This window comes from Anabrus simplex, chromosome 2 (genome assembly GCF_040414725.1).
Source record: "Anabrus simplex isolate iqAnaSimp1 chromosome 2, ASM4041472v1, whole genome shotgun sequence".
NCBI classification, from domain to species: domain Eukaryota; kingdom Metazoa; phylum Arthropoda; class Insecta; order Orthoptera; family Tettigoniidae; genus Anabrus; species Anabrus simplex.
Genome location: NC_090266.1, coordinates 281,215,512 through 281,236,231, shown reverse-complemented (window position 1 = coordinate 281,236,231; position 20,720 = coordinate 281,215,512). Strand labels below are relative to the sequence as shown.

Below are 20,720 nucleotides of genomic sequence, written 5' to 3'. Positions count from 1 at the left end.
TGGCGAGGAAAGTGAAACAAAACGTGGCTGATGCTGAAGGCTGGCCCGCGTTAGCCGTGCGGTTAGGGTTGCGGAGCTGTAAGCTTGCATTTGGGAGATGGTGGATTCAAATTCAGTCAGCAGCCACTACCTTCCCAATCCTAGCCCTTTTCCATCACTTCGTTATCGAAAACCTTCGATGCATTGGTGCGACGTTAAAACTCGAGCCAAAAATAAACATATTCCCATTTTACGAAGTCGCAATTTACAATGGTTTCGGGCTACAAACCACCATGTGTTATGAAACTATAGACAACTGAAATTTTTCAGTTGGTTTTTACTGATCTCTGCAGTAAAGTAACATAATCAGTCTGCATGCTAAAAGTACAATAGATAAAATAGGTGCTGTAAGTCCCAAGTCTAAATGTGGAAGAAATTGGATAAATATCACTGAAGGAAATGAAGGCACTTTTTCAAGTTATTTTGAATGACCATGTATCCTAGACCTGAATTGCAGGATTAGTTTTTTGGAATATTGTTAAAATGTTCTTACAAGGTTGTATTCAATTTTGAATGTTCCTCACAAGTTTTCTAGATACTGCATATATTTGCCCATCACCTGTTAGTGCTCCTGTAGGGGTGAGAGCCAGAGGCTCAAATTCAGAATGTTGAATATCTAGATTTGAAGTTCAGAGATTATTTTGTACTAAGACGGAAGGTCTCTGTAGATGAGAGTACCATTGGCTTCAAAGATAGAATACAGTAAAACCTCGTTAAGACATTTATGCAGGGGACAACCAAAATGAAGTTCTTAAGCGAGAAAACATTGCTGAATATACGAATAAAAACTCTTCGACAGGTATATGGAAACGCTAGATATTTTTTCCGACGTGAAGGCATTTTACGTCGTGTATCCGCGGGTAAAGTGAAAACTATATCTACCTTTTCTCAAGATGGAAGTATGAAAAGGTATGAAAAACACCAAACAACAAATATGAAAACTATGCATGGAGGCCAATAAAAACATCCAAGTTTATTTATTGCAGATCACACTATTTCTAAAACAAATGTTGGTAGAAGACTTATTTCGGAGCAGTGGGTTATAAAACATTTTCTGGTTACTCTTTAGATAATGAATTGGAGGTTATACTCGGCTACGTGCGACTGCGACAAATGACTTTGGCAGTCATTTTGAAAAACTTTAAGTCGAATCGATAGTTGAAACACGACGTTGAAAGTTCAACATTCGCGACCTCTGCACGCTTAACAATATGGATACCAATCCACTTTCCGAAAGATTCTAATGTTTTCTTCATTAGAAACGTATTCAACTTTTTCTGTATCCGTACCTCGGCTATCACAAGACAAACGTGCACCATACTAGTCAATTTCACATGATTATATTCCTAATCCTCATGCGTATCATGCGCAAAAGACTTCATTGTACCACTCAACACAAAAGAAATTTCTAACTTCTGAATGGAATACAAGCACGAATACTCTTTCCATAATCAAGACTCTCATCAGAGTTGCAAATTATGTTTTTCACAAGGGATGACAAATAACATTTTCAAGGCTAGGAAAAATGTGATTGTACTAAGCGGTAATACCAAACATTCGTCACGCGATAAGTGAGGTATTTTTGTATAGGTATAATACGATGAGGAACGGGACTTCGAATTTACGACATGCTAAGCGGGAAAATGTGTTAATGAACGCACTAACAAGGTTTCACTGTATTAAAATTCTATAACCCACAGAAGCCCACAAAATGAAGTCTTTGTATATTTATATTACTAGATTCTGTATCGGGGTACAGTAGAAGTCTGTAGAGTGAGAATTCATAACGGCGAAAAATTAACTCTGTAGTGGATTGTAGTTGCATCAGATTTTTCATGAGTCTGGTTGAAACCTCACATAGATTAAAACTGGTATGAGACGGCAATCAGTTTAATAAAATGGTGTTTTCGCTTATTTTCGTACTACGGTTTACTTTGTATTTTTAAAAATTCTTGTAAAACGTGAATACGTATGTTCATTTCCATTCTGAAAAATTGTATCACTCCAGTGGCTTCTGTGGTAAATGTTCTTATTCAGTCACCTAACTTAACCTCACATGTATCATGAAAATATATTCAAAGTGCAAGTATAAGCTTATGCTATAAATTTACTTGGGAATAGAGTTTCTAGAATTTAACCACACACAGGAAAATACAGTGAAACCTCGGTAGTACGTCCATTAGGAGGATTTCTTACTTAGCACGTAAAAAAAATCTTGGAATCACTCTAAACACCTTTCATGGTCCACACATGCGGCATCAACGTACAGGAGAGTATTTGCGTAGCTGCAGATCCTCAGCAAGTTCAGATTTATATTTTCCTTTAAAATTAAAGAGATTTCAATTGGAACATCAGTTCCAATTTTTTTATTACTGTGATATAGTTTATATCGACTGCACGGATGAATCACTACAGAGCGCATGCAAAATGCATATGTGAGGGTCATCTGCAACCATAAATACAGGCCATGTGGTGACATCGTCGTACATCAACCTCGGCTGGCTCAATCTACAAGACAGACGTAACCTTCACTGTATAGCCTTACTGCAAAGAACTTTAAATGTCAGTTCTCCTTTTCTTGAATGTTTCTGTAATATCTCATTACACCATGGAAAAAACAAGAGCACAGAAGATGAGTATCCTTACCACACCCAGTCACAAGCCCTCAGCGTATATCATTTCCTTCAGTTACTGCAATTCTTGAATGGAGCAACCTGCCTCAAGACGGATGGATATCAGTGTCCAAGAAATTTGCAAGTGCATGCATAAAATACAGTCGGACCTCGATATCTTGAACCTCCATTACTCTAATTTTCAGTATCTTGAAGTACCCATTTTGAATTTCCTGGCTGTTTGTTCTATTCATGTGTATTTCGGTATCTTAATGCACATTAGTGCCAAGTCCAATTTTTTTTTGTGATTTTGAGATTTTGGTACTGAGGGGAAACCTTGCGGGAATCTCCATAGAGTGGGCTTAAATTCCTTGTCCAAATCTACGGCAAGATCCATGTTAATTTGCAAAATTAAAAAAATGCCATATTCACACGTGCTTTGTTCATAAGCGCACAGAAATGCCAAGTCCCAGCCTCTTCAGTTCTGAGATTTCAAGTGCGCATTTGTGCCATATCCGGACTGAAGCGACGTGCACTTCCTCCTGATTGTGTAGTTTTGTGTTTCTTGTTCCTTAAATCACCTTAAGAGATTTCTAAAGGTATGGTAAATGGAGCATTGAAGCATAACGACTTCATTTGGCACGTACAACGGTCATGATGGAAGAATAGGACGACCTGCATCCAATTGCACTCCAGAATCAGTTGCTTGTCACATTCGTGCCTTCATTTTGTCGATACCCAAAGTTTCTGCACACTACTGCAGATAGAGTACTGTAGTCGCCTCTACTTGGATTCTGATCTGAATATACCTACATTGCATTGGTGGTACAGTGAAAATCCAGACCACCCAAAGATACTTGAATGTGTGTATAGATATATTTTCAATTTAAACCAGCATCAGCAATTTTTATTCCTGAAAAATTACCAATGCACTATGTTCAGAGGCAGAACTCGCTAAAACCACTACGACCAATCAGGATTATATAGAACACCTCACTTGTAAACTTGAAATTTGGGAAATGAAAGATGAAAACTCTAAGTGCAGTTGATAACCCAAAATTAGCATTTGGAAGTCTTGATTTTCAGGCCATACATCAAATCCCTTTTGCAGGTGATTGCCAAATTTATTATAAAACAAGAGCTCTGTTTATAATTTCAGTATATGACTCATTGAAAAATGGAACTTGCTTTTTTATGGGATGGGACCACCGGAAAAAAAGTCAGTGCTAAATCGGTAGCTGTCTACTTAGTTACATAGCACATCTGATTCCAGAAGTTGAGCATATAATCCTGTATGCCGACACGTGTGGTGGACAGAACAGGAACCATAACATAGTGTCTGTTCTACTATACGCCATGAATACATTGTTCCATCCCAACCTGAAACTGCTAGACCTAAAATTTATGGAAAGTGGCCATAGTTACCTAGAGGCCAATTCCATTTATGCCACAATTGAAAGGATGAGAAAGCATTTATACTCGTCACGAGTACGAAATTGTCATGGAAATGGCCAGAAAGATTTTGATCCATTGACAAAATGCGTGATGCACAACAGAAATAAAGATGATAACGAAAAAATTGGTTATGCATAAAATGGTTTTGCTTTACACAAGGTAGCAGCTTGGTAAAGTAGTATTCTGTGAAGGACGAATTCCGTGAGATGCATTCACCATAAGTTTGACCAGGTCAGGAACTTGACAATTTTCAACCCTTTTACGTTTTTCGATGTGTGCAAAATCTGTCGCAAGATAAAACTGAACGGCCAGAGACTAAAAATTTGTGGTTTATCTCATCATACTTGCCAGTAATCGTCACGTAAATCCAAAGAAACATCATTTTGTTCTTGTTCTGGCCATTGCAGTTATCAGACGAGACATTAAGTTTTCGTTTCGTCATTAATTCATGACTACAGAGTGCTTTAAACAGACATGGAGCAATTTCATTACCGCCTCGACCACTCATACTCTCGTGCCACAAGTACGAGGAGCCCCTTTTTGTTGTCACCTAGATGGACACGCAGATTGTAGCATGAAAGCTGATTCTCCCTTTCTATTTTGCTTGTGTCACTATTTAATTCCATCGTTCTTAAAATGTACTATCACAAATTAAAACTCTCAACAGGCTTTTCTCAAAAGAATTAGGTTAAAATTCACGGCGATGTTGTCATGACGCTCAGAATCAACAGTAAAAGCTCGGTGGCACATAGCCCGTAATAGCTTCACCAGCGGCCCGGCACATACCTCTCATGCCATATCTCGGGCCTTGTATGCACTACAATCAAGGTCATGGCAGATAGCGCGCTTTATAGGTTGTTGGCAATGGCACAGAGCTCACTTTTTTTGGGTCAAAACATTTTTTAATTGTTTTGGCACTTAGCTCGTTATTGATGTCCAGTCTTCAATTAGTCTGAAATGTCTCCAAATGGCTCGTAAAATCTCTAGAAAGTCACTAGTAGTTAATAGTAGTTATCATTGAAATTCTGTCACTAAATTACTAAGAAACACTCAACATCTAGCGACGAGTGTCTAGAATCGACCAGAGAGAATGGAATCGACGAGACTGATGTGAACGAACACCATCAAAGAACGCGAGAACGAGAGATTGACAATCGATATACAGGTTTCAATAAACATTGTACATTCGTGAACATTTCTTGCATTCATAAACTCGATGTTTCGTTTGAAAGCGGCCAATGAGCGAAGGACTTTCGGTCACTGGCTTAAAAAAGCTGAAACGGCGGGATTTGAAAATAAATGAAGTTCACCAAAAAATAAGCTAAAACCAGGACAAATAATAGAATAATCGGGAGGCGGGAAAAACTGTCGAAAATCGGGAGTCTCCCGCCTAAATCGGGAAAGTTGGCAGGCATGCTATATCAATATTTAAAGTGAGCAAATTTCTTTTTAACACATGGGTGACTGACCCCAAGAAACCTCGTACGCTCGCCAGCGGTCGGAGACTGGCCCCGAGAAATCTCAATTTTATTCAAGACATTTTCGGTCGCCCTGTTGATATCTCTTGACCATACAGTGGAACCTTGGATTGCAAGCATAATTTGTTCCGGCAACATGCTTGTAATCCAAACCGCTCGCATATCAAAGCACGTTTTCCCATAAGAAAAAATTTAAACGCAGATGATTTGTATATTTATTCGCATACCATTTCCGAAACAAAATATAACTTAAAACAAATTAAGCTGCACTTTACCTTATAATAGAATCATTGTTGGTGTGAGGGAGGCTAGAGATAACATGAGGAGTGTTACTGTGTAGCACGAATTTCACTTACAGAATCACTGCTATCTGTTGGCTCCCTGGAATTGTTTCCTTTTCGTGCAACTTTAATGAGGAACCTGTCCAATGACTTGCTTTTGCCTCTTTTTGAGGATTTCAAGAAAATGTGACATTGCATTTTCATTGAACTGATTCATCGCTCGCACTGCTACAGCCTTATTCGGGTGGTGTTTTTCTACAAAATTTGGCTCCGTTTCCCACATTTTGCAGATTCTCCCGAATCTCAGTTGAAGTGAGAGATTCCATTGACTTTTCCTCCTCTTCCCCGCACGAGATCTCCTTCATAATCTCCTCCTGTTGTTCGCAATGCAGGTCCATCAGTTCGTTGGTGGAAAGTTCCTGGTTATGTTCCTACACCAGGTCTCAAATGTCAACGTCATTCACCTCCAACCCCATAGTCTTCCTTAAGGACACAATTTCATCGACAATCAGCAGCTCATTTTCACCAAAAATCTCAATCACGTCCAAGAACACAGTCAGGCCACAGCTTTCCACAAGCGGAAGTTAGAATTCTCTTGGCGACTCCATCCCAGGCTTTATCGATCTTCAAGCAGTTCACGATGTGGAAATGATTTCTCCCAAACTCTCTGATGGTAAAGTTTGTTCCTTCGGTCTCTTAGAAGCATCGCTGTAATAGTGCTTTGGTGTATAGCTTCTTGAAGTTCGAAATGACTTGCTGATCCACAGGCTGAAGTAGTGTTGGGAGGAAGAAACTTAATCTTAATGAACTTTAATTCCTTCAGTAAGTCGTCCTCAAGGCCTGGAGGATGAGCAGGAGCATTGTCTATAACCAGCAAGACTGAGCGGCAGATTTTCTGAAAGGTATTTCTTCACTACAGGACCAAAGACCTCGTTCATCCATTCAACAAAGGCACAGGGGAGGGTAAAACCTAGGCACACGTGACTCTCGTATTGCAGAACCTCACTCGCTTATCAAATTACAATTTATTTTAAATGTCTGCTCGCCTTGCAAAACACACTTAGACCAAGTTACTCGCATTCCGAGGTTTCACGGTATATTCAAATATTTCAGACTTGCACATTGAGTAGAATTAATTGTCGATGTATATCTGCCACTTTTATTCATGGCCTTTTATTCTTTGGTTTAGTTTTGAAAAGACTATTTCTGCCGGTTCAGTCATTGATAAGATGGACAGCTCGCGTAATACAATGTTAGTCGACTACTATATTTTAGAGGAATTGTATGCTGATGATCGTTCAAATGGATATGGTGACTGAATTAGTGGAAACAATGTGAGAGTGGTAGTTGGAAGCGATATTCAAACCCCTACACACCGTGATTTACATAGTGGTGTGCTCATTTATTCAAGTGCTCTTTCTGTAAGGCGGCAATGCACAAAGGGCCATACTACCAAAGATACCATAATTTCAAACACTACTAAGGGCATGGGTGAGTACTCCTACCAACTTTAAAGATAGAATCTTGACTAGTTTAATATTTACGTACATTTTATAATCATGTGGACTCTAGTATGCTCGATAGAAAAATATCCGATCCACAGGGTATGTGACAAGCTAAAGCATCCGGTCAGCAATGTGTTAAAGCTCTTCCTTGATTGTGTTAGTCTGCATTTTATGTCGTCCTTACTTCTGCCATTGTTATTTTACTACTCAAGTAACAATATTCATCTACTTCCTTTAAGACTTCATTTCCTAATCTAATATCTGCATAACATGCCTTTGTTCGACTGCACTCTATTACTTTTCTTTTGGACTTATTTTCATCTTGTACTCCTTACCCAAGATTTCGTCCATACCATTCAACAACTTCGAGATCTTCTGCAGTCTCATAAAATATCATTGGCAAATCTCAAGGTTTTGATTTTCTCTCCTTGTATTGTGATTCCCTTTCCAAATTCCTCTCTAATTTCCTTTACTGCCTTTTCTGTGTAAACATTAAAGGAGGGAGGACAAACTTCAGCCATGCCTCACTCATTTCTGGACAGCTGCTGTTTTTCAAAGCCCTCGATTCTTATTACAGCAAACTTTATTTTTATACGGATTGTAGATAATTCTTCGTTCTTGGTATCTGATCCTAATCACCTTCAGAATCTCAAAAAGCTTGGTCCAATCAACATCATCAAATGCATTTTCTAGATCTACGAACGCTATGTACGTGGGCTTGTACTTAACTCGATCCTCTAAGATCGGACGCACTCAGGATTGCTTCAAGTGTTCCCACATTTCTTCTGAAGCCAAACTGATCTTCCAACTCAGCTTCAACTGCCCTTTCCATCCTTCTGTAAATGTTAAAATTTTGCAGGCATGAGATAATAAACTAATGGTGTGGGAGTTTTCACACTTGTCAGGATTGGCTCTTGGGAATAGGTATAACAACATTCTGCCAAAAATCGAATGGCACTTCTCCTGTCTCATACATCTTGCAAACTAGATGGAATAACCTTACCACGCTAATTTCTCCTAAGGTAGTCGGTAATTCAGAGGGAATGTCATCAATTCCAGGTGCCCTGTTCCTATTTAGGTGTCTCACAGCTCTGTCAAACTCATCTCAAAATCAGGTCTCCCATTTCATCAGCCCTTCTTGTTCCAGAACCAAATCATGCAAGTCTGTAACCTTGATACAAATGTTGGATATGTTCCTGCCATCTTCCTGCTTTGTCTTCTTTCTGTAGTAGTGGCTTTCCAACTGAGCTCTTAATATTCATACATGTAGATTTCCTTTCTCCAAAGGTTTCCTTGATTTTCCTATATGCAGAATGTACCTTTCATAGGACCGTACAACTGTCAACATCCTTGCACTTCACTGTCATTCTTCCTTACCTACCCTATTCTTTCTATCCACTTCATTCTGTAATTGCCTATATTCTTTTCTGCCCTTTTCATTTCTAGCATTCTTGTATTTTTGTCCAGAGGGGTAGGATGCAGATAGCCAGTGATAACTCAACATGTCTCGAGTGCCATACACACAGTTTGGCCATGGCAGAATTTATGCCTTACTGGGATAGCTTATTCAGCTGCAAAATAGCACACACAAGTTCAGGATGCCTTCAGTACATCTGGATGCACCCCAAGCTGTTCCAGTCAACTTCATTGTGAAGTTATTTCTGGCAGCCACTTTCTGCTTAATGTTCAAGCTGTCTTTCAGATATATTTAGGGGTGTTGCATTGTTCCATTGGAATGCCTTCCCAATTGACTTTCAAGTATGAAAAGCCTCTCTGTTCTTGAGATGGAAAGCACAAGTCTGTGTCTTAAGATGGATTACATTTTAGTTGGTTCTTCTTGTAATAGATAGTGTGTGTCGGAAGCTTTGGACAGCCTGTGCTTAACGAATTCTAAATCACTTTGAAAAATTATGGCTCCACCATCAGCATAGATACAATTTTCTGTTCTATCTGCTAATGGGTGATTTGTTGGTGTAAATGTTGAACAGCAGTGATGCATGCACACTCCATTGGGGCAGCCTGTTCATCTGTCTTCTCCATCTGCTTCTCTGCCCTTTGAACTCCATTGAGAAACTCTGGTTTTGAAGCAGATTTTGGATGACACAGGTAAGATGGTACCCTTAGGGTGGCATGCACATTCTTGGAGTAAATTACTCTGGACGTAGTGTTTACTAAAGAAGTCCATACCACAGAAGTAAATTACTTCAGGATTTATTTACTCCGGAAGTAATGTCGGAGAGTTGAAGTACAATGTATTATTTTAGTTATTACTATAGAAGTAGCGTTCGTTACGCGCAGAGTGTAGTTGTTTGCGTGTTTTCTTTAAAGAAATCTAAGATTACGTGTGATAGGAAACGGGGTGGGGGGGAGGGAAGTAAGCGAAAAAGATAAATGCTTGTTAGTAGAGATAATGATCTATGCAAAGGATATATAGTGTAAGAAACATGACATAAAGGTGCTGGATAAAAAAAGGAAATTAGAAATTTGTGGAAAGCTGTGGCAGAAGAATTCATTGCTTCGAGTGACGGAAAACTCAGTGAAGAGAACGTTAAAATTCTATGCAAGGACTTAAAAGTGAAGTCTAAAGTAAAAAAATAGTCACGGACACGCAGGAAAAATTAAAACTGTTTTGCTGTAGATGTAGGCGATCTCTATGATGAACGTCAACTAGTACTTTAACTACGCGATGAAAGGTACGGCCAGCAGTCTTGCGGTAAATGTTAATTAGATCGCCGGCAACTGAAATTTTCCAGTACGAATCACTCGTAGGGCACACAGCAACTGTAATTTGGGATCTACAACAAAATTAACACAGGAATTCAGCTGTAAGTGATCTCCAAGTAGTTCTAGAAGTAAAGGATTCCTTCTTAAGATCAAACAAACACTCTCTGTGTGCACATCATATGGCTCTTGCCTTTCACGCACTGTACGCACTATTAAATTTCCCGTCGTCTTCTGCGTCGATCGTCAATATAATCTAAGTAATTCATAAACACGTTTCAAACATCTTCCTCTCGTATACGGCATGATATCATTAGTTAACAAGTCTCAACCTAGCTTATTCCATGCATGACCTGAGAGTAAATTCTAACATATATTCGTGCATTATTTGCTTCTTTAATATCATTATTTACAAGTTTCATATCCGTATTGTTTGAATGCACGTATATTGACAAGAAAGATGTTCCACCTATCAGTACTATTTATGAATAGATTCACATCAGTACTGGTTTAGACTATTTAGTCATTAGCTGATATATTAGTTTTACGACCATTGGTATGTCTCAAAGATGTTATTGTTTATTAGAGCATCCCAATGTCTAATGGGGTTGTGATATTATTTGCGACTGTGGGGTTAAATTTTTTTCTAAAACAAATATAGCGGTGAAAAGCTTAAGTAAACTAAAAAGTTTGTACGTATACATTAAACACGTTCAAAATACATGAAACATATATATAAAACACTTGAGTTTGAACACATTAAAATAGAAAACATGTAAAAAACACTTGAGTTTAAAAGTTTATGCTTTGTGAAGTTCTTTCTTCAGGCTTCCATGTTTCTTGTACATCTTTGTTTACGTTGTTTGGTTCCATAAAATAATCCTTAAGATGTTCTATTTGACTAGTATATGTCATGTGTTTGAAGCGAAACCCATGTCGCACGGTGGTTGAGTAATATTGTAGTTCAGCTATTGATGTATTTTGGTGAGCTTTTGAAGCAGACTGTAGTGTCTTGAATATTTAAAATTCGATTAATAGGTTGTTGGTAGCAACCTCCCTCTTGTCTGTATTTGTGTTTGGAGTTGTTAATATCTGTAAAGATAAATTAGTATAAGTGCAGTGTGAGTTTGAAGGAATGCCTGAAGTTGTGTGTGGAAGGGAAATACGTACTTACTGCTGTTGTTATTGTGGTCGTGTGGCGGTGTGTTTAAGGGAGCTTGTTGCGTACTACTGAGAGTACGTCTGGGACTTTGTGATCGCCGTAGTGAGGGGATGGATGGAGGGGTAAGGGGAGTATCTATTGTAGGGGTAGGGGTGGGGTTAGGCTTGTGATTCGTCGGTCTTTTGAGGCGTGCTGTTTTCTGTTTACTGTATTAAGATGGTCCTTTTTTAATACCGGAATGGCTTTATTGAAGATCATACTGGTTTTTTCCGTAATGTCATTAATATTGTAATTAGGATTGGCGTATTGGTCCAGGGGATATACTGAAATATGGTGCTCTTCAACGTTTTACTCTTGTAGTAATTTATTCCAGGAGTATCTGGAAAGACTAAAATAGTTTGGAAGTAATTTACTCTCATATCGAAGTCACTGAATGATGACTTCGTGTACTTTACTATGGAAGTAGAACTTGCTCTCGGTTGGTGCACGCCACCCTTCATGATAAGAAAAACTTTCCAAGAGTCCTGTCTCTTCGCAGTTCGCTGTGTCATCAGGTTTGTGTCCTTCGATTATGGAAGGTAGTTTAGGAATCCACTCAGCGATGGTCTAACTTTTGTCAGTTGTTTTACTGCAAAGTTTGTTGACAACTGTCTTTTGCAGAAACTTGCCAACTACTCATTATGTGCTTAGTATTTGGTCTTGCCTATTTTTTCAGCCAACTTTTTAGCATATTCCTGTAACATAGGACCCGAAATGAGATTTTTTGCCCTGATACTAACAAAGTGTCCTATTTCGTTAATGTCTTCCTTTTATTTTTTCTTCAGTTCTTTCCAGTTTTCCTTTAGCACAGTTTTCCCACCTCTTCAAAATTTCTGTTCTTCAAAAAATCTCATACACTTCATTTTTACCTATGTTGAACATCTTCATAATATGCATTAAACTCGATTTCTCTTACACTAGCATGATCACTTTTACTCTCATATTAAGGTCAAGCACAACTCTTGCTTTCGAAGCCCCAGTGACTACTGCAGAACTGTCAGTAATTTAAGTTTAGAAGTGCTCAGGTAAAAGCTGAACTCTAACCTGATTGACAGTGGCCTAGACAAAGACTGCATTTGTTGACTGGCAGCTCATTGAAAATCCACAGCCTTTTTCCTTTCACTTGACTGGGTTGGGAATGGAACGAATAAAGCCCCCATCTAGCAGTGAGAATAGGAAATGTGCTGGCTGCCAAAGCTTGTTGCACTCCTGTGGCAATGATTGACATGAAATGAATGTTGCTGGAAATGAAGCATAACGGGGAAAAACTGGAGTACCTGGAGAAAATCCTGTTCCGTCTTTGTCCAGCACAAATCTCGCATGGAGTGACCGGGCTTTGAACCACGGAACCCAGCAGCGAGAGGTCGGCGCGCTGCTACCTGAACCATGGGTGCTCGGATTGAAAACTCCTCATTAAAGTGAGAATTGGGTAAGGCTTGAACAACAGTAAAGAGACAATTAGCCATGCACTTCAGTGTGTAAATTGGAGAACAGAAGACCTATTTGTGCATTCCTTGTTAAGTACAGAATCAACTGTTCACAGCAGACAAGATCTACTTTCAAAGGCTGCCTGGAAATTTTCTAAATGCTGCATTCTGCAACTTGGAAATTTTTCTGTTAAAATGCATATTTTGATTTCTGTTGTCTGCATAACTGTTTTAGTTTAATGAAGGGAATTTAACATGTTTTTCATCCTTAAATTCACAAGACCATCAAATATTTCTCTCTAAAGGAAAGTTTGTTTAATCAAGGGTTCATTGAAGGCAGGTTTTAGTGTACAAGTAATGATCTTCATTGGGATAATAAACTGGCTTGTAAATTAAGAGTACAGGTCTATTCATATTGTTGTGGGGGTATTTAGGGGTTGTAGTGAAATTTTCCTAACTCTCTGACTGACTATTGATTTTACAAACATATAAAACTGGATTTATATTAAACTCTTAATATCTGCATTTATAATGGAAATTATGAAAATTAACATTCATTAAATAAAATACACACTCGTCGGACCTTGTACTCACACTTGTTACCTGCTTACTTAAACATACGTTATTTGAAGGGCGCCAGCTGCCACTCAGTGCAGCAATAATAGAATGAGACTTTTGACTATCTCTAGGGTGTGGGGCAATAAGCTTACTTTTGACAACATACCATATAAGTTCTGGGAAAAGGAGATTGGCGTTCGGTTTCCCCATTAATTTTGAGGTTAAGATATACTGTCAATGAAATGAAACTATGAATTCGTTTGATAGAACAATATATATTCTTTAAATAATATATCAAAAAATAGTGAGTCTTGTTGCGATAAAACAGATGAGAATATGAAATTATGACATTGCAACTGAAAGAAACTAGGCATGAATTTGAATTCTTCTTGACCGGACATTTAACAATTTATACGAAATATTTCCCTCACTGATTCACTTGACTGTACCTTCAACACTTTTAGTGTAATTACGACGTAATCCATTGATCTGGTGTTTACTGTAGATGTCACGCCTAACTTGGTGATACATCCTTGTGACTGCTTCTTCTCCATATCATCTGACTTCTTTGTAAGTCAATATGGTATTACCTCTTGGCAGGTCCAGGGTTGCCCTCTCTGACTTCATGGTAAGCCCTTGCGTCCGTGTCTTCAACTAAGTGACAGACCAACCTTTTGGTCTCACTCTCTCAATGACCAATAATTAATGGCTCACTGAGTCTTCACCATCTCTTGTTCACACTCGTTGACTGACCAAGGCCTCTTGATCTAGTAGACTTCTTCACTGTACTGCTTCCGTTTAAGTAATGACTTACGACCGACTGAGGCCTCTCCTTCCCGTAGACTGGCGCTATAAGGCGCTGGTCCTCGTATTTATAACCATTGGTTGACACACCTATGCAATCTCCAGAAATAACAATGACATACTCCCACCTACGCGACAGATATTACATACAATGGTGAAATAGCCTGGGGCGGCTGAGTCTCTGAGCGCATATTCTAAAAGCTTATGATGACGTAGCCATGACTTGGCAGAATCGCCACCAATCTTGCACAATGTACCAACGTCATATCCAATCTCTGATATATACAATAATTCTCACTGTACAGGTATTGAGTGTTATTCTACACATACGTATATATGCATACATCTAAGTACAATCTTGCAAGCAACAGGCATTGCAAAATCGAATTGAATAAAACTGATAATTACAATAATAGTAACAATATCACAGATAACATAATAATAATAATACTGACATAATAATAATAATAATAATAATAATAATAATAAATAATAATAAAATACAGATAAAATCATACAATAATAAAAATACAGATATCATCTTGTACCGGGATTTGAACCGTTACAGTAGTAAGGATGTAAAGGAGTGGGCATGTCAGTCTCTGGCAAGATCCCAGTTAGTTGGAACCCTCATGAGGATTATTTGAATTGAGAATTGGAATAAATCCTAAGAAATGCAGCCAGATTTGTTCTGGGGTGATTTCTGACAAGAGTAGCGTTACAAAAATATTACGAAGTTTGGGCTGGGAAGACTTCGGAGAAAATATGAGCTGTTCAACTAAGTGGTATGTTCTGAGCTGTCAGCGGAGAGACGGCATGGAATTACACAAGTAGACGAATAAGTCTGAGTGGTGGTTTTAAAAGTAGGAAAGATCATTATGTGAAGTTTGAATTCAAGTGAAGAAAAGCAAATATTGTCTTATAGAAAGAGCAGTTAGGGATTGGGATAATAGAGTGGTGTTCAGTAAATATACAAATTCCTCAAAATTAAGCAAAGTCTAGGTAACCTGGGTGATTGCCCTAAACATAAATAATTTGATTGACACAAATTAATCTACTCTTAAATTCTGAAAATTCAAGATGGAAGATTCTGGATAGTTGAAAACTGTCCTTATTATGTAATGGAAAATTGTCTGAGGACTTCATTTCAGTATAAGATAAGATGAAGGGATAAAGAAATGATTAAGTAGTTTAGTACAAGGCTTGGTATTGAACATCACCATTACATTGATCTAAACTTGCATCTTGCTATTAGTATTTAGGCTCTTGCTGGTATCCAGAATATAAATTCATATCATTATATGCTTTGTAAAAGTTAAACAAGAACTATAAATAATCATCTGATACAATTATACTTTGTTTCTCTTGTTTTTCAGATCGATAGTTTTTCTGGAGCGAATGCAGCAAAACTTCAAGAAACGATTGTGAAACTGAAGTAAATGGAACAGAATGTTGGATGACAGGATCAACTAGCATAATGGTTGCAATAAGATGTGAATCCTGCCCAAAATTTATTAACATTGTCTGTGTCACTCTTGAGTTATGATCATTGTTACTCTTAACTATAAATTCAGCACCAAAAGTTCAGTATTTTCGTAAATGTTGAAGATTGGTTAGTGAATTCCGTATATTTGGGACCTCTATTCTCGTTATCTTCTGATTACTGGAGCTTTGAATGTATTGTAATTTTGAGGCTCATAATGTATAATTGGAAGCAAAATATTCTCAGTAATTAGTTTTTGTTGGACTCGTGTACGTGTATGGATGAATTGTAATTTTCTAAAGCGAAATGGTATGAGGCTGATGACCTTGGATGTTTAGCCTCTTATAACTGCAGCGGTCAGTTTTAATCTCTAAGTTTCTAGAATTTTGAATGATTAGGCCTACATGTTAGTATTAAATATGCAAATTCAGAAGAGTACTACAGTACACATTTTTAGTTTCTGGCAGTATAAATATATAATTTGTAAGTGTGTACTCAGATTGTCTTAATTTATTTTTCATGGTATGGTCCAAGATTTTGCCAGAATGCATTTTTTTTATATACTCTAAAGTTAAATGTAAATTTGTGCTTGGCTATGTACTTCAGGTTCATTTATATTGATGTCTATTGGCTGAAAGTTTTTCCAACATGGCAAGTTAATAATATATACTATAGAACTCTCTAAAATTTGTTGAGTTTACTTTTGTATCATTCCTTTAGTGTAACGAGATGTCTAATTTCAATATTTATCATTAAAGAACAGGTGTACAAAATTCCAGCTGTCTACTGTTCAGTGTTTTTTCTTTAGACACAAAAGGAAAGAAGTAGTAGTTCAGTACATAGTTTGAGACACGTGAACATAGTGATTATTTCAAAAGTTGCTTTTTAGTTTTTCAAATTGCATCCTTCAAAAGAGACTTTGAACCTGCCAGATCTGTACTAACTTCTGATCTTAACATAAGGGAAGTGTGTGTAAATTTCACTGTGGCCTTTTAAGATGAGGGGTTAGGCTTGCATTGTTATGCTAAAGACATGTATGTTTTCACCTCTCTGTTCAAATTTGTGCCTTCTGCTCTCGGGAAGTTTTCTGCTAGAAAAACTTTTAATTTCACCAGCCTGGTGTGGTAATACAGGGATGTTGATCATCGTTAATTTTTAATTGTCGTTAATTGATGATAATGCTTCAATTCTGGTGCCTATTGTATTTTCCAGTCTTAGAAGTGATGACATTACAAGTAATTCAAATGATCAGTCATCAGTGCAGTTAGGGCTGCTATCCAGTTGGCAGATTCCCTATCGGTTAGTTAAATTTCTCCTTTCCAGGTCGTTGGCAGTTGTTACGTTTCACATTTGTTTACCAACAACATGCTTAACTTACACTGAAAAATTTAAAAACAGTGGAACAAAGTTAATATAAGGAGGTAAGCCAAACCAAGATATCTCCATACTGGCCATGAAGTGAAGGGTCTCATAGCCGAAGATGAAGGCTTTCACCATTTCTAACCTAAGCACTAAGTAGGATTAAATAGTTCGTATGTGCAACTGTCATGCCCCTAGGAATTAATGTGGTTCCCATTTTTGGTATAGTGTGAGTAGACCACATGGCAATGTTTCTCTAGAAGTGGAATTTTTAAAAATATTTCAGCTTCCTGGCAGAATCAAATCAATGCATGCCTGTACATAAACATTGTTTAGGCAGCCTCCAGGAAACTGTACAGGATTCAGTCTCGTGGATCCTAGCGAGGCTAGAGACAATATTGGTAGGTTCAGTCCTGGCTCAGCCTTGTATTTGGAAAGTGCTGAAATGTCAGCCTTGGTTTGCTTTGACATAAATGTGAAACAAAATTCCAGCACTTAGGCCTCTCCAAAAACCATAAGAGGTTAGTGGACCGTCAAACCTTACGGTGTGGATCCAAGGTTACGTATTAATTTGGGACACGTCTTTAGTGTCCTGCAGTGTAGTCGCTTCTTAGACTGGAAACTTCAAGGGCAGCGTTTGTATTACATGTCCTGTTGCTTTTGAAAATTGGATAGTATGTATATGCAAGTTTTTTATATATATTTTTAATTATATCATGCCTTTGTGAATGGAATCCAAAGTTCCTTGTTCCGTGCAACTCTTGATGTAAAATTGTTAGTAAAATTGCGTGCTGTTGGTGAGCGTAAGGTGTACATTTTTAATATTTCACAGCAACTGGTCTGATAATTATCTTGAATTGTTACAGACAATTCAAGACTAAATTTATTTTCCCTGATGTGCTTGATCTTTCCTGTTGTTTTAAATTACATATTCAACTTTGCAGTTCTGTTGTAAATAAGACATGAAAATATATAGTACCTTATAATTTCAAAATTTTGTTGTGATAGATTTTGTATTAACCCTCACAAAATATTTTTACATGACTGTTATTCATGCTGGCATAATATGAAGTTTTGTTATGTTTTGTTGCATTTGGGGAATTTGTGACCAGCATTTCCCCTTTAATTAAAGATATTTTCTCTCTAAATAATTTGTGGTTCATTTATTTGGAATTTTTTAAGTGTCCTTCAGCATTCCCCTCAGAGTTGCTAGCTTTTTACTGAGCGAGTTGGCTGCACAGTTTGGGTCCCGTAACTGTGAACTTGCATTCAGGGGATAGTTGGTTCGAACTCGCTGTTGTCGGCTTTGAAGATGGTTTTTCGTGGTTTCCCTTTTTCACACCAGGTGAATGCTGGGGCTGTACCTTATTTTAGGCCAGTTTCTTAAGTCTCCTGTCCTATCCCATTGTCACCAGAAGACTTCTTTTAGTGCAATGTAGAACAAATCCGAAAGAAAAAAAATACTTGTTTCCAGTTCATTGCACACAGAGAAAAGGTTTTCAGCCTTGTGTCCCTAAGAAATTGCTCTACAAAAGGTTTTGTACAGTTGAGTCTTCGTTGTCTGTGGTGTGCGAACTTTGCATCTTGATGCCATTTCTCAGCTTCATAGCTTGTATTTGTGGCTTCTTCCCACATTGATATTGGCAATGACTGCTTGGGTTATACAGAAAGTTTTTAACAGTTGTGGGTCGAGGAGCTTGACACTTGAATCAAGGATAGAAATTGACTTTAATATGGCTCCTTTACCCATGTTTTTTGTGTTATAATTTCTCTTAATGGCAAGGAATTTGATGCATTTATTTCATGTAAGTGATGTGTTAGATCTGCAGTTCTGGGATTATAGTAAGTTGGATTGTTTTCCATGGACATCCTCTGAATTGTATTCCTTGATTTTCCCATGTGTCACAAAATTGAGAATTTAGCATCCCTCTCATAGGGCTTCTGTTCATCGTGCCTTGTATGACTGATTCTGTTAATCTCTCTGAAGCCGAGTTTCCATTTTTACAACTATGCATGCAATATAGTTACATGCATAGAGGCAACAGTATGCCAGTGGGGAGGCATGCATAAAATAGGTGCATGTAGGATAGACTCAAAGCAGCACTATAGTCTCGTGTTCTGATTGGAAGACACACGAGTATTTGCCTGTCTTGGTTGTTGTGCATGTTTCAGTCTGATAGCGTTCACTGTAGACTTAGAGTGGAATAGAATTCTTGGAAGACTATAGAGGCTTCAAATGTCTGTTGGTCATACCATTCTGAGCCTCCTGAAAAGCATACTAAACATATTGGACAACAGCTTCGTGATCTGAAAAAGACATCTTCCTAGTCTGAATATGCGCATCCCTTCAGTTTGACATGGACTGAAGCACCTCAAACCTTTTAAATCACCTGGTTTTGATGGCATCCATCCAGAACTCCCAATTCATTTGGGAGGATATGCTAAGAAATGGTTGGCAGAGTTCTTCACTGACATTCTGCCGACTGGTGAACTTCCATTGGAGTTCAAGAAGGCGAAGATAATTTATGTTCTGAAACCTGGCAAACCCAGCAACAAGGTATAAAGCTATCGACCCATCGCCCTTCTTAGCTGCTACTGCTACAGACTTTTTGAAAGGTTGATATGAACTGAATAAGTAACAATCCTAGAGCAAATTCCAGCTGAACAGGCAGGCTTCAGACCAGGGCATAGCTGCTGCCACCATGTATAATCTCACATCCTTCATAGAAGCAGGATATCAAATGAAGTTGAAAACATCTGTACCATTTGTTGATCTTTCTGCTGCTTTTGACTCTGTATGGAGGGAAAGCCTTATCTACAAACTTCTTTGTATCATACTGTGCAGAACGATGGCATAACTAGTTAACATGTTAAGTGAGTGGAAATTCCAATTAATCACTGGAAGCTAGATAAGCAAGGAGAGGAAGCTAAACAACGGATTGCCCCAAGGATCAGTTCTCTCACCATTATTGTTCAAACTCGTATCTCTCTGATTTTCCTGACACTTCGTCCAGAAAATTCTGCTATGCCGACGACTTGGCTCTAGCCGTACAAGATCAGATAATGGAGACCGAAGATATTCTGACCAAAGACTGGTCTTTAATGGAATACTACTTCAAAATCTGTTCAAGCCACTGTGAGTAAAACAGAAGTGTCTTGCTTCCATTTAAATGTTTGGTGAACGTGAAACTGAATGTTAGTTTCAGGGGCAGAATTTGTCGTAATTGGAACGCAAAATACCTGGGTGTCACCTTGGACCGTTCACTTTCCTTCAAAAGCACCTCCTGAACTTAGCACAAAAGTTGGTCTTGAAACATCCTCCATAAACTGTGTGGAACTACCTGGGGATCTTCAGCCTTGTTTTTGGTGTATTCAAGTGCTGGGTATTGTGCACCTGTTTGGTTGAAGTAGTCATACAAGGCTTGTTGACACCCAGATTAATACCACAGTGTATGCGGTTAGGATCGCGCAGCTGTGAGCTTGCATCCGGGAGATAGTGGGTTTGACCCCCACTGTCGGTAGCCCTGAAGATGGTTTTCCGTGTTTCCCATTTTCACATCGGGCAAATGCTGGGGCTGTACCTTAAGACCATGGCCGCTTCCTTCCTAGGCCTTTCCTATCCCATCGTCGCCATAAGAGCTATGTTTCGGTGTTACGTAAAGCAAATAGCAAAAATAACCAACCCACAATGCGCATCATATCTGACTCAATCAAATCTACTCCAATTCATTGGCTTCCATTGCTAACAGATATAATGCCACCTGATCTACGCTGAGCTAATGGCCTTGTGAATGAAC

At 38.3% G+C, this 20,720-nt stretch overlaps 1 protein-coding gene across 1 annotated transcript in view; it reads left to right on the top strand.

Moving 5' to 3' along the window:
* LOC136864053 (thioredoxin-2) overlaps positions 1-18,074 on the top strand; it is a 60,183-nt gene extending 42,109 nt beyond the window's left edge. Inside the window, exon 4 of the mRNA XM_067140583.2 lies at positions 15,458-18,074. Coding sequence (XP_066996684.1) covers positions 15,458-15,520 — 63 coding nt within the window. The 3' untranslated portion in view covers positions 15,521-18,074. The remainder of the gene's footprint in view (positions 1-15,457) is intronic.
* The last annotated feature ends 2,646 nt before the right edge of the window (positions 18,075-20,720 follow it).